This window comes from Chrysemys picta, chromosome 9 (assembly GCF_011386835.1).
Source record: "Chrysemys picta bellii isolate R12L10 chromosome 9, ASM1138683v2, whole genome shotgun sequence".
NCBI classification, from domain to species: domain Eukaryota; kingdom Metazoa; phylum Chordata; order Testudines; family Emydidae; genus Chrysemys; species Chrysemys picta.
Genome location: NC_088799.1, coordinates 104,826,045 through 104,841,119, shown reverse-complemented (window position 1 = coordinate 104,841,119; position 15,075 = coordinate 104,826,045). Strand labels below are relative to the sequence as shown.

Here is a 15,075-nt window from a genome sequence, read left to right as displayed (position 1 = left end):
AACCCCTACCCCTAGAGAAAACCCCACTCGTTATGCCCTTCCAGCATGACTGTGAACCACTGATAACTCTCTGGGAACGGTTTATTTCCCTAGTTTGTTTATGAGAAGGTCACGTGAGATGATATCAAAAGCTTTACTAAAGTCAAGATATCCCACATCTACCGCTTGCCCCCATCCACAAGGCTTGTTAGCTTGTCAGGGTGGTTTGACACGATTTGCTCTTGACACATCCATGCTGACTGTTATTTATCACCTTATTATCTTCTAGATGTTTGCTTAATTATTTGATCCATTACCTTTCCAGGTACAGAAGTTAAGCTGACTGGTCTGTAATTCCCCCAGTTGTCCTTACCTCCCTTTTTATAGATTGGTACTTTATTTGTCCTTTTCCAGTTGTCTGGAATCTCTCCCGTCTTCCATGACTTTTCAAAGATAATCGTTAATGGCTCAGATATCTCCTCAGTCAGCTCCTTGAGTATTCTAGGATGCATTTCATCAGGCCCTGGTGACTTGAAGACATCTAACTTGTCTAAGTAATTTTTAACTTGTTCTTTTCCTATTTTTGCCTCTGATCCTACCTCATTTTCACTGACATTCACTATGTTAGACGTCCAATTGCCACCAACCTTCTTGGTGAAAACCAAAACAAAGAAGTCATTAAGCACCTCTGCCATTTCCGCATTTTCTGTTATTCAATGGGGGGGGGGGGGGAGGAATAACGGGCCTACCCTATCTTGAGCTAAGCTTCAGTGCAAACCATTTTTAATTACTCCCTCAAAGGGTTAGAGAGTGCCATACACTAGCTGAGGTACATTAGTTGAGTAAATAAGTTCATTAGATCCCTATCTCTGTGCATAAATTTGGTAGAATCTGTCAACCTTAAGAAAAGCTGGGTTTTTCTTTTTAAGGGGTGGTTGTGGCTGCGTCTGCAAAATGACCTAAAATTTGGATCGTTCACCTTGGCCTGCACTCCCAGGAGGCACACCAGGTTTCAAGGCAATCTTTATTAATCATAACCAGTAAGGAATTAAAAAAGGTAGATTTTTGTCTAAGTATTAATATTACAAATCTGATTTAATCATCTGAGAAGAGAAGATATGTTACAGAAGTGTTTCAATCAGAAGTCTGATGGAGGCAGTTGGCTCAGGGTCTTTCTTAGAACTAAATCAAATGCAGTTTTCTCTCTCAAACATTGGTTAAAAAGGCTCCAAGTTAGTCCTCCCCCCCTTCCAATTTTAACTTTTATAAAATCTCAGTGGCTGGAGGGAAATTAGAATGAAAATTTAATAAGCAAACAGATGCTCTTGATCCTCACTAAGGAGACCTGGGGATGGATGGGCAGCCCTGGACCTAAAGTTACATATATCACCTTGTCCTTTAACTGGGATTCATCAGAAAAAAGTGTTTCACCTGCTTCTGAGTGCAGCAGCAGGGGATTACACAAGCACTGCTCCTGGGAACACAGAACAGCAGCAGATGCTTAGAAACCTTTAATAGATCTTCAATGTTAACCAACCAGAACCTAGCTATTTTCTCTAATGGTACAAACAATGATTACATAGCACAGGGGCCAGTGTATACATCCCAAGAGGCATTCAGGAATCTAGGAGCCTAGTCTTTAAAGCAAACTCAGCACTGAGCTTACGCATGACTTCTGCATGGCTCAGCCCACACTGTTCTTTTTTAGTAGATCCATAGTTTTCTTTCACATACTTTGCAAATGGTGTTAGCTGTGCTCTAGCTGCAGTACCATCCTTCCGTGTGGGTTGGCACAGGACTAACTGTCCCTTACAGAGTGCACACACAAAGCGTTCTGTGTCCAGTGACTTGGAATGGCGCCCAATCCTAAAATAAAACAAAAAAGTCAGTGTAGTGCCTGAGTCTGGAGACACCTTGGAACAATAGCTCAGAGGTGCAAATTGGTCACATTCAGATCAAGTGTACATTAACTCTGACACCTAAATATAACCTAAATGGCAACATTACTATTCCCCTGCTGACCATTTTAGCAGGAATATTCAACTAGTGATTTTTATCATGCAGTCTCAGATCACTGTCCACATTTTCCTGCCAAAAAACCTTAAACATCCCTTATCCAGCTGCCAAGGTGGAACCTTCAGTTTCTTCCTGATAATGTCTACAATGTTATGTGATGGTAATACAAAGCTTAACAGAACATTAAAAGAATATATGAACAGAGTAAAGCAAGTTCAGTTGAATACCAAAACAAACAACAAGGAATTCAGTGATATTCATGTTAATTTTTAGTTCAATTAAAAAAAACCCTAATTTTTAAGTTTACATGAAGCTGTGCAGAACTTCAGTCTGCCACACTGAAGTGCTGCAGAAGCTGAGGTCCCTGCTGTTGAATTTGTTCCCCACCATACATATTCTAGATCTCAGATCAATCTTCTTTAAACATCCCAGTGGTCCCACCAGCTCTGTATCACTTACAGTGGGATAAACAGAAGTTTTGACAATCCCAATGAGCAGATTAATTTTTCTGCTTGTGTTTCAAATAAGTTTCTTGGTAAAAGGTGAGATCATAGTGTATCAGAGCTCCTGCATTACACTCCTAATAGAGAAGTAAGGAGAGATCCAAGTAGTCTCATAACATGAACTTGATTTTAATGTTTATCTTGTTTCCTTAATACTGTCCTACTATTACCGTCTCTATGTAGCAAGCATAATAGTTGCTGAGGGGAAGATGAGGAATCAAGATTGGAAAGTTAGGTGTGTCCCTCAGAGGATCAAAGGGGTCAGAAATATTGAAAAGTCTGAGTACCCCAGAAGAAAACCCTCTATGCCAAAGGACAGCAGTATGTGGAACACCAACCACTAAGGGTTGTGGCTACCAGACTCTGTGTGCCTGTAGGTTGGCGACTGAGCAAACTGAGTTTAACAATTATGAAATGGCTTGATTTTAAGGGTTTTTAGGGGACAGCTGTAGTGTGCAGTGCATGAGAGTGCCAGCATCGAGGGAGTGGGGGTGGGGACCCTTGCCTGGAACAAGTCTTGTCATTTGCTCACTCTGTTCTGGGCTTGATGCAGAAATCAATAGGTGACATTCTCTGGCTCGTGTTTTGCAGGAGGTAAGACTAGATGACTGACATGTCCCTTTCTGGCCTTGAAAGTTATCTCAAATTCTCACTGATTTCCCATACTGCTAACTCAAAAACAACCTGCCTCCCAACTATCTGTTCTCAATTAAGCCATTAAAAGAGTGCCAGCAGGGGGAGGCAGGTCTGTCATAAGTATAATTCCATATGGTACTCCTGTGAGGATTCTACGCCCATATGGGGCACAGAATTCATATGGCCCGCATTTTTCTGTGCCCCCTGTACAGAAAAACGCAAAAAAAATCTGCTGGGGGACACGCGCCTCTTCCCCAGCAGCCCAGGCAGTGCGTCTGTTCCAGCATGCCTGGAGCAGCCTCAGAGACAGGGGAGGGGGGATGGGCGTTGCGTGCCTGCATGATTACTGGGGGGGGGGGGGGGGGGGGGGGGAAGAGGTGTATGTGTGCCAACAAGCGAGAGAGAGAGAGAGAGAGAGAGAGAGAGAGAGACACACACACACACACACACACACACACACTCACTCACACTCTGGGCTAGTCTACACTGGCAATGTTAAAGCGCTAACGTGGCTTGTGTGGGCGCTAAAAAACCCACCTCCACGAGGGGTGTAGTTACCAGCGCTGGTGCACTGTCTACACTGGCCCTCTACAGCGCTGAAACTTGCTGTGCTCAGGGGTGTGTTTTGTCACATCCCTGAGCAAGAAAGTTGCAGCGCTGTAAATTGCCAGTGTAGACAAGCCCTGTGTCCCTCTCTCTTACGACTGCAGCTCCCTGGCAGTAGGGCTTTTTATTATGCAGGAGGCAGACTAGAGGCACAAATGAAGCAGCCTGCCTGAGTTAATTGATCTCATTCTCTGAGGCACAAATGTAGCACCCTGACTGTGTAGTAAAGTTGTTAAAGTTGCTGTTGATGGTTAATTTATCTCATGTTAGTTAACTGTTCGCATTTCTCAGTCAATTCCCCCCTGAGCATTAAAACCTGTGAAAGCTTTCAGGCCCCTACATTGCCAGAGTGATGTAAAGGAGTCTTATTATAAATGACAGTTAGGGAATCCTCAGCTAGGAAGATCTATGTGCTTTTTCACTTTTTACCAAGCAGTCAATAAAATGTCAGGACAATCAGAACCAAGCACTTCCCAAAGTACTCAGCCAGGTGCAGGGCAATGATTAGCAAAACTGTATGACTTTCATGTGTGAAAGTCTGAGCAATTTAAAATGACATTCTACTTTCCCCCCCGCTGTTTGGTGTTCTGTAATGTGATTTAAATGAAAATTCAAGATTATAACTGGAATGCAGGATATTGTTACCAAGTGTTTGTAACTTCACTTAAATGTGTTTAGGAAATGCTGAATAGTTATTGTGACTTTTTTCTGTATTGTAGTTTAAATAAATTACCAAAACAATTGAAACTGGTGTGATTATATTGCATTATTTTGACAAATAAAATATATAGAATATTGCAGAATTTGAATTCTTTGGTGCAGAATCCCCCCAGGAGTAATATGGGTCTGCAAGGGAAACTGTCTGGAAGCCAGTGTCAAGAGGATCAGTTTGGGATTCTTTGTGGGAATAGAAGAGGGAAAACGAGGCAATAAAAAATAGTTCAGTTCATAGAGGTGAGACCTTTAATTCTCAAATTTCTTTAAGAGTTAAAGGTCTAAGCTTAATGTGTGGACACGCTGAAAACAAAGTTAACAGATGACCAAAGGCAAGTAAATATTACTCACGTGTTTTTGCACAGAGAACATTTATAAGTGAACTTGTATTTAATCTCATAACTGTGGCATTGTGTCACCACTGGCAGCTCTGGATGAACCACAGTTGATTTCTTAGCATAGAATCTCCAAAACTGCCCGTGGCCATCACGAATTCCGTTGATTACCCAAGTGGCTGCATGGCAAATCTCATGGATCAATGTGTCTCGAAGCCGGTCTTGGGGAAGTCAGGAGAGAAGACAAATTAAGAACACTGCCATTAAAAAGTCAGGTCTCTCATTCTTCACTGGCTTTATTAGTGTTTGCAAGTACTAGACTGACAGCCCTGAAGACTGTAAAAGATGCCACATGGACAGTACTATTCCAAGCTTCCCCACACAATGCCACTATTCTGGCCCAAGTCTGAGAAGGTAATTTGGTTTCCATGTCTTTAGTATCTCTGAGGAGACTAACTGTAATGAGTCACTTGTGTTGTGGTTTCTGTTTTTAAAACCACATTAAACACAGGAGCCAGCAAGTAAATGTCAGATGACAAATTTTGATTGCTACTGACTGTGACACAGTGGTCCATTGGTGTTTCACTACTCTGTCAGCAACTCTTGTCAGGCCTGACATACTACATCTAACCCACTGTTGTCATGATATATACCCAAAAGGTGGCATGTAATATATCAATCGAAAGCTAATAGCTCACTGATCATTAAAATTCTTACATGGTGTGTTACTCTTCGGGGAATTCTGCACCACTGCACAATGCAGAATTTTGCAGAATTCCCTGTTTTCCCCCGCAGAATTGGGGCTGCAGAAGTAGTGGCCACCACTAGGGGACACTGGATTCTGCAGAGCCCAGCTTGCAGTGAGCGGAGCTGGAGGGTGCGTGGGCTGGAGGCTGCATGCTCTGCTTGATCCTTATTCTCCCGGGGACAGGAGAGGGCCTGGGAGACCCAGTTCTGGCAAAGGGTGAGGAAGGGCAGGGACTGCACTGCCCCACCTGTGTTCCCTGGCAGGACAGTAAAGAAGCTGCGGGGATTAAAGGCTCTGGGGGAACTGGTGTCTAGGCCGGGGGATGCCTTGTGGCTGGGATCTGGGGGGAGGGGGTGGTGGTGTCTGAGCTTTGAGTATGCTCCATGCCTGGGATCTGGGGTGAGGGGGGTGCTGGTGTGTGGGCCAGGGGTGCCCTGTGGCTGGGATCTGGGGGGGAGGGGGGGTGCTGGTGCGTGGGCTGGGAGGTGCCCGTGACTGGGCTCTAGGAGAAGGGGAGTGCTCATATCTGGGCTGGGGGTGCTCTGTGGCTGGGATGGGGGGGGGGGGGAGGGGGAGGGAGTGCAGGTGTCTGGGCTCTGGGAGCCCTACACATTTCCCTCCAGCAGCCCCCAACTGGAACTGGTTTATCATAGGGGCTTCTTTAACGCTCTACTCTTGGGGGGTATCTTTTTTGCTGTTGTCTGTATTGTTGATATGTATTTAGAAATAAATTACCAAAATAATTGAATCTGGAGTGATTATATTGTGTTATTTTGACAAATAAAATATACAGAATTCTAAAATGTTATGCGCAGAATTTTTAGGCACAGGATTCCCCCAGGAGTAATGTGTATATGGGGTGTATAAAGAGTTATGGATATATGTTAGAATTATGGTTTTAAAATGTGCTGGCAAGCAATGCATAATCCCATCTTCCCTAAACAAATGAGTGTATAGTAGTTTGTCATCAGGTTGAGATAATGAAAGTGCATTTAGATAAAAGATCAACAAAGCCATCAACTTAGCGAGTGGGGGAGACAGCCTCTTATGGGGGTCTGCCCCTCAAATGATAAGCAATTGAATCAACTGATTGTATATAATATTGCTGTATTATAAAAAGTGCATTGAGTAATGTCTTTTATGAAAGCCTGTGACATAATGACGACTAATAGCATTGTGAAGTGTCTGCATTAGCACTATATGAGGAATTGTGGATACTTACTGATGATATATTTTAAAGGCTGTGACCAAAACACAGGGAGAAACAGTTTTTCCCCCAGAAAGGAGGGAAGGGAGTATCTACACATCTCCAATTAAATTAAGCAAGATGTGACCAAAAACAATGGAAACCCTATTTACATATGAATCAGCAAGGGGATGGGAGATCCACAGACAGGAAAAAACATCATGAGATTATCCTGAGTCTGGGGACAAAACAGTGAGTTTGGGAAGATATACGGAGAGAAGAAGCAGCCATCTTGGCATCCATCACTGGACAGATAAAGTATAAATTACTCCTGAGGACATTCTGCACCAAAAAATTAAAATTTCTGTGCCAAAAAATTAAAACTTCTTCATACAATATTTTAAAATTCTGCAAATTTTATTTGTTAAATAAATGTGGAGGCTCCAGCATGGCATTGGGGAGCAATGGTCACTGGCTGCACAGAGATGGGAGATCACAGCTCCCCCCCGGGACACAGACTCAGTGGTGAGGCTGCACCCAACCCTGACACAGCGCAAGGATCGGGTCTGCCCCAGAAACATCCCAGGGCCTTGCCCCTCTGAACCAGGTATGGGCAGGTAGGATCCAAGTGTGGAGGGGTTTAGGGTGGGGGGGATCCAGGTGTGGATTGAAAGGGTTGTGTGTGTGGCAATCTGGGTGTGAGCGGCTCAGTGGGGGATCCAGGAGCTGGGGGGGAGGGGGTGTGTGTGCCTGGATGCACAGGGGCTTGTTGGGGGATTCTGGGTACAACAGTAATGGGACTCTGCGGGGGGGGGTATAGGTGAAGGTGGTTGGGGCTCAGCGGGGGCATCTGGGTGTGGGGGACTCAATGGGGGATCCGGGTGTGGGGGAATGGGGTTCAGTGGGGTGGGGATCCAGGTGCAGCTGGTTGGGGTGGCTCATCGGGGTGGTCCAGGTGCGGGGGGAATGGGGCTCATTGAGGGGTTCTGTGTGTGAGGCTCGGCGGGAGTTTCCAGAACGAGATGATGAGAGCTTGGATAAAAGTTTTAGCTGTGTGGATGGATAGGAAAGGTTGCATCTTAGAGCTGTTATACAGAAATAAATAAATATTCTTTCCCCTTATTTAATATTCAATATCCTCTTTCCCTTACCTGCAGAGTCACAAACTTTCTCTGAGAGCTCTATCCGAGCATAACGTTGTACCTCAGGACTTTTTGTTTGTCCAGTGACGCAGTACCCTGCTGTCTTCCGCATCTTTTTGTTCCAGACTATTTCCATTTTCTCTGGCAACTGATAAAAAAAAAATGGAACAGTGCATTTGAACCATGTAGTGGCATGTGCAGGAATGTAAGTTTGACCCCTTTTGGAGGCTCCCTCACCCCCGGAGGCCCCTGATGATTACTGGGGGGGCCTGTGCCCCTGCTTGCCCCTCCATCCACACCCCCTGGAACCACATCACCACCAGCTCATCTCACTTCCTCAGGTCCTTAAACTTCTGCCCTTGTGTGTGTATACCGCCACAGCCCTTCACAACACACCTTGGTGGGAAAGGACACCTTTGTTCATACTCTTTAGACAGAGACAGTGGGAAGTTAGATCTGAGAAACTCACTTTGCCTTCTCTACCTCTCCTTAGAGGCTGAAGAACTTCACTATCTTTAGAGTATGAAACAGCCACACAATAGTAATATTCTTTAAAAAGTTTTATTAAATGCAGAGAAAATGGTAGTAAACCAAGAAAGAACTGTTTGTATTATACCACTTAAGTAAGAGTACAGAGAAAAGAAGGAAAATCTCACATTTCTAGAAATCAAGTCCTTATATGACCTCCCTGCCCTGGTCAGCTGGACAATCTCTTCCTCGGGTATTCAGAGAGAGAGATGTCTCCATCCCCTCTTTCACACAACCTGCTTATCAAGATCCCTGATCTAAAGTTTTATCCCCTATTTTCCAAAACAATTCTCTGAACACACAATGGGGGTTGAAACCTTCCCCAGGGGATTGTCTAAGGAGGTATTAAACGTCCTTCACTGATGCTTAATAGCTGTCTTTCAAATATTTAGCTACCAAATTAAAGCGGAGCCCTTTATAAGATCATTTGACCTACCTGTCCCCAGTTTATCCAGACCTCTTTTAAAATCTCATCAATTTTCCCTTGCCAGGATGTATAATTTCTTCTAATCCTATCAAACTACTTAATCTCTGATCTCTTGTTGCTCCAAAACAGCAGCAGAAAGGAACCATCTCTTTCAGGATTCTAGTACTGCTGGTATGCTTAGTGCAGGTCTTCACTGCACAATTAACCTGAACTCTTACCTGGTTTTTAGTCCAAACTCCTCTACCATCCACACAAGAAAAACTTTTGATCTGAATTTGGAGGTGCTTTAAATGCAAGATAGTTTATACAGGTAGGGGTATAGATTAAAACCTAGGCTTCCCTTTCACTTGCCCTGGACCCCGTCCATTCTGCAGATAGGATGCAGGCAAACATCACTCAAGTTCTGATAATCCTCCAATATCCTTCCCACAGTTCCCCATGAAGGACAGACAAGTTCTTGTAATTGACTGGGAAAGTCTCCTAGAGCATCTCAGTACAGAGAACCATACACATGAGTGAGTGCAGAAACAGTGAGGACTCAGTAAGGTGAGTCTGGCTTTGCTGTCAAAATGCTGGCGTAGGCTAACCCAAGTGCCAATCATCTGGGTAACCTGTGCAGTTAGAGAGCCTACAGCAGCAATTCCCAAACTATGATCCAGGCAAGCACTTCTGGTCTGCAGAGAGCTGGCTGATCAAGTGGTGCTGGGCTCTTTGGTTCCAGCTTCTTTTACAGGAGTAGGAGCCAGCTTAATATGCCTCAATTAGGGTCCACTGCTACATGAGAGTAAGAGAAGCATTCCAATGCAATGGGGGCTATACAACTATCTAGACATATAAGAATCATAAGGGACCAGATTCACCCAAGGCATCTAAAAATCAATTTTCCATATAAGCAACAGATATAGTTACTTAGGGATGTTACATGATTATGAATGGGAAGGGAGTTTGTGTCCTTGCAGTAATGAATGGATCAGGAGGTTTTTCTCCACAAGACTATTAAGAGATAATTCACACTGAGAAAGTCTGATAACTCCCAGAGTAAACCTATGATAAATCCCTTTTTAAAACCCTCACATTTTTGACCTGATTCAAATAGAAGCACCTTGTTACAAGGCTGAGCTTCATCCCAGTTAGTGAGCTAGAAGGAAAGGGCAATGGTTTCACAGAGAAAGCTAGTTAGCAGGATAACAGTGATTTTATTGTCCAGAAATGTGTTTACAAAAGTTACCTTTTGCTCAAAGATGGTGTTGTTATAAAGAGTGTAGAGCTTCTGTGTCAACTCATCCTTTTTTTTCCTGAAATTTTTCACATATTGGGATGCTGGGTTTGACAACTCTTGTAAGAAACAGCCTGGCACTCCACACAGATTCCACCTGCATGAAAAGCAGCGGCAAAAAAAGCACATTTGTTGTCGCAGAAGTCTTATGAAAAAGAATGGTTACTTATCTTATAGTAACTATGGTTCTTTGAGAAGTTTCTGTAAATCCCATTCTAGGTGTGCACGTTCCCCAGGCATGTGAGATTAGAATCTTTTGAACAGCAGTCAGCCATGCCTGCACCATGTATGTCCTTATACCCCACACCTAAGGGCATAAAGGACAGAGCAGCTGCAACCATTCCTCAGTTCCCTTGCTAATTCAGAATCCCAGATAATAAGGACTCTGAAAAAGTGGGGATGAAGGGCTGGTTGTGGGATCCACACGGATGATAATATCTCAGAAGAAAAAATACTATAAGTTAAGTAATTGATTTGAAGTTGTGTCCTTCACAGCGAAGGAGAGTATCCTAGCCACTGGGCTATGGGGTAGTGTGGGCTGGGTCTCAATCTCTTCTGTTGAAATTGTTGCGCTTTTTATAAATAAATAGTCCTTGGAGCAGGGACTTGAATTAGGGTCTCCTGCATTCTAGCTACAAGGAATGCGACCTTCCACAACAAGTGAGAAAGGGAACAAGAAGCTAGAGGCTCAAAGGGCGGGCCCATGAGCCTGGTGACAAGGTGGAGGACCGGGTCCCAGACCGGTGGGAAGAGTCTTTCAAGGCCTTTCAGGAATCGGATAGTCATCTCATGAGAGAATACCGATCTATCCTGGATGCGGGGATGGAAGGCCAATATGTCCGCCAGGTGAACCTTAATCGAAGATAAGGCAAGGCCCTGGTGCTTTAAGTGAAGCAGGTAATCCAGAACGGACTGCAGAGATGACTGGGTCGGGGAGATATTCCGTTCTGACACCCAGCAGGAGAATTGCTTCCACTTTGCCAGGTAAGTTGCTATGGTGGAGGGCTTTTTGCTCTCCAAGGGCATGTGCTGTACCTGACTAGAGCAGGCTTGTTCCTCTGGATTCAGCCACGCATCATCCAAGCTGTGAGGTGGAGACACGGTTCGGGTGCAGCAACCGATAGTGATCCTGTGAGAGTAGGTCCGGCCACGAGGCAACCCCCTCTGGAGCAGAACTCTTTGCACTTTTTCTTCATATTCGACACACATAGCATTGTGGTTTGGAGACCCTCGCACCCAAAACACGTCCTGTAGATTTTGGTTGTGCAGCTGCCACACATGTTATGTGGAGAGCTGTCTGCTCAAGGAGTATGCCATACTGTTTTGCACTCCTGGCAGATGCACAGTGGTCAGACAGTCCCACTCCAGAGCACGAGGGCTCTCCTGGCTTGGTATGAGATGGGGACATTTGCCTCTTCGAGGGCTTGGATACAGAGCTCCCTCTTTCCCTTATTGGAGTGCTTGTCTCTCCCTTCCCTCCCCATTTGCCTTGGCTCTGCTCAAGTTTCTTGGAGCCAGCTGGGAGAGGGTGTAGAGGCCTGGAACTGGCTGGAGCTAAGTTCAACGGGCTGCTCCTACCTTTTTCAGGCCAATGTACTGGGTTGGGGGGAGAGGGTGTCTCTCCTGTCAGCTGTCCATGGTCTCATGGGCCTCTCCATGAGGAGTTTTCAGACTTGGAACTTTCTTGACTGCTTTGTCCTGCTGCGCCTGGTCTGGATGTGGGTTTCCCCAGGCGGTACAGACAGACATCATAGTAGACTGTGACCAGGAAGAGCTTGTGGCAGTTGATGCAGTTTTTGAAGTGGAGGATCCTTAGAACCCTTTCCCTGCTGCCACTGGAAGAAGCAAAATGCCTTTTTTTAAACAGGAATTGCTCCTCCGAATTTTAGTGAACTGAACCCCAAATACCTCCCAATTAACTAGACTAAATAATTAAAGCTAAGTATTAAAAATTATTCACAATTTATTTACAGGAAAAAACTGAAGAAGTCAGCATGAACACTGATGCTCCATCCTAAATAATGAGTGGTAAGAAGGAAGTAAAGATGGCAGCAGTCCGGCAGCTCCCCCTTAAAACCCTCGGTGTGAAGCACAAAGAGAGTGCGGGTGCCCAAGTAGAGCAAACTGACACTCCTAGGGAAAAGATCTCCAGTCCTGGGCACATAGAGTATATGCGCAAAACTGTAGTGCACTACACAGAGGGTCAAGCACTTGAAGAACAAGTATGATCCTGCGTTATAGTGAGAGACTAAATAAATAAAATAAATAGTTTATCCAAGAGAGGATTAACAAAGATCTAATAATAGATAGCTCTTTAATCTAAAGGGCAAAGGCAGAACACGGATTAGAAGCAAAAACTAGACAAATTCAGACTAAAAATAAGGTGTTTTTTTTTTTTTTTTTTTTAAACAGTGTGATTAACCTGAGTGATTAATCACTGGAAGAACATACCTACCTTCAGATTCTCCATTACTTGAAGCTTTTTTACTTAAGACTGGATATCTTTCTAAAAGATAAACTATATAGCTCAAACAGAAATTATAGAATTAGTAGAGAGTTTACTGTGTGAGGTTCTTTGGTGTGTGTTATGCAGGAGGAAAGACTAGCTGATCATAATGATCCCTTTAAGTCTTAAAATCTATAAGTAAGTTCCAATATCATTATATAAATCAAATGGTATGTCAGCACCTAAAATACTTTCTTCAGTTTCAGTTACCCTGCCTCCAAAGGGATACAGCAAAAAGAGGCAGTTCAGAGACAGGTGACAAAATGATTAGCGGTGTGAAAAGACTTCCATTTCAGGTCAGACTGAAAATATTAGGGTTGTTTAGAGAATAGGCAATAAGAGGGAATATAAGAGAGGTATTTAAATGAATGCTATAGAGAAGCTAATAAGGTTCACTTGTTTACCTTCTCTCAATGCAAGAAAGTGCATTTAAAACCTATAAAAACAATTGTTTTTTTAAACACAATGCACAAGTAATCCGTGGAACTCAATATCACACGACTGAGACAAAGTTTAGTATGTTCATAGAAAGTATTAAACATTTCTATGAACTGAAAACCCCACAGATGCAATGGTGCCACAAGTTTGCCTTGGAATGGAGGCTCCCACAGCACTGAGGAAAAGATGGTTTCAGAAAAAGCCTTTCAGAATCTGACCCCCAGACCCTATCAGGGAGTGGTCAGGGTTTAGCAATGAGGATGGTTCAAGTCATTCAAAACCCTTTCTATCAGAGCTCTTGAAAGGCATACAGTAGCCAGAGACTCAAGGGTCCATCTTTAGGGCTCCGTGTTTGTCATGGAGATTGCGGAAGTCACAGATTCCAGGGCCAGCTGCTTGGGTAGCCCTGGGGTCAGCCACGCCGGTTGCTACTGTAGTGGCTCCTGCAGCCAGCCGCACCAGCTGCTGTTCTGGTGGCCCCGGGCACCGCCCGAGCAGCAGCCGATGTGGCTGGCCCCGGGGACTGCCTGAGCAGCTGGTGCCAGGGGCCCCCCTAGGGCTCCTCCCCCTGGCGGCTGGTGCCTTAGCAGTATCCGAAGGGTTGGCTGTGGCGCCCCCTTGAGTGCCACACTCATGTGTCAGTATATTAGGCGCCACCAACCCTACACCCTTCTCAGTTCAGGTAAGTAACGTAACTTTTTTCTTCTTTGAGTGCTTACTCATGTTGATTCCATTCTAAGTGACTCACAAGCAGTAGCCCTGGAGGTGGGCTTGGAGTTCACGGTCGTGCGACTTGCAACACTGCCTTACCGAAGCCAGCATCATCTTGGGCCTGCAGGGTAAGTGCATAATGAGACATAAATGTGTGGATGGAGGATGAGGCAGCGGACCTGCAAATATCTTGAATAGGCACTTGGGTCAGGAATGCCACCGCCAAGGCTTGCGCCCTAGTCGAGTGGGTGGTTACAATTATTGGTGGAAAGAAGAACAGGAGGACTTGTGGCACCTTAGAGACTAACAAATTTATTAGAGCATAAGCTTTCGTGGACTACAGCCCACTTCTTCGGATGCATATAGAATGGAACATATATTGAGGAGATATATATACACACATACAGAGAGCATAAACAGGTGGGAGTTGTCTTACCACCTCTGAGAGGCCAATTAATTAAGAGAAAAAAAACTTTTGAAGTGATAATCAAGCTAGCCGAGTACAGACAGACAGTTAGATAACAAGTGTGAGAGATTCAATGTTTGTAATGGCTCAACCATTCCCAGTCCTTATTCAAACCGGAGTTGATTGTGTCTAGTTTGCATATCAATTCTAGCTCAGCAGTTTCTCGTTGGAGTCTGTTTTTGAAGTTTTTCTGTTGTAATATAGCCACCCGCAGGTCTGTCACTGAATGACCAGACAGGTTAAAGTGTTCTCCCACTGGTTTTTGAGTATTTTGATTCCTGATGTCAGATTTGTGTCCATTAATTCTTTTGCGTAGAGACTGTCCGGTTTGGCCAATGTACATGGCAGAGGGGCATTGCTGGCACATGATGGCATATATCACATTGGTAGATGTGCAGGTGAACGAGCCCCTGATGGTATGGCTGTTGTGATTAGGTCCTATGATGATGTCACTGGAATAGATATGTGGACAGAGTTGACATCGGGGTTTGTTACAAGGATAGGTTCCTGGGTTAGTGGTTTTGTTCAGTGATGTGTGGTTGCTGGTGAGTATTTGCTTTAGGTTGGGGGGTTGTCTGTAAGCGAGGACAGGTCTGTCTCCCAAGATCTGTGAGAGTAAAGGATCATCTTTCAGGATAGGTTGTAGATCTCTGATGATGCGCTGGAGAGGTTTTAGTTGGGGGCTGAAGGTGACAGCTAGTGGTGTTCTGTTATTTTCTTTGTTGGGCCTGTCTTGTAGGAGGTGACTTCTGGGTACTCGTCTGGCTTTGTCAATTTGTTTTTTCACTTCAGCAGATGGGTATTGTAGTTTTAAGAATGCTTGATAGAGATCTTGTAGGTGCTTGTCTCTATCCGAGG

General features: G+C 44.5%; 1 protein-coding gene across 4 annotated transcripts in view; it reads right to left on the bottom strand.

Moving 5' to 3' along the window:
- Positions 1-1,475: 1,475 nt before the first annotated feature.
- Positions 1,476-15,075, bottom strand: part of GCNA (germ cell nuclear acidic peptidase) — a 41,616-nt gene continuing 28,016 nt past the window's right edge. For all 4 annotated transcript variants that reach the window (XM_005286065.5, XM_005286064.3, XM_042850998.2 and 1 more), the window contains 4 exons: positions 10,049-10,193; positions 7,875-8,013; positions 4,806-5,010; positions 1,476-1,845 (listed from right to left, as the gene is read on the bottom strand). In XM_005286065.5, the coding sequence (XP_005286122.1) occupies positions 1,596-1,845; positions 4,806-5,010; positions 7,875-8,013; positions 10,049-10,193 (739 nt within the window). In that variant the 3' untranslated portion in view covers positions 1,476-1,595. The remainder of the gene's footprint in view (positions 1,846-4,805; positions 5,011-7,874; positions 8,014-10,048; positions 10,194-15,075) is intronic.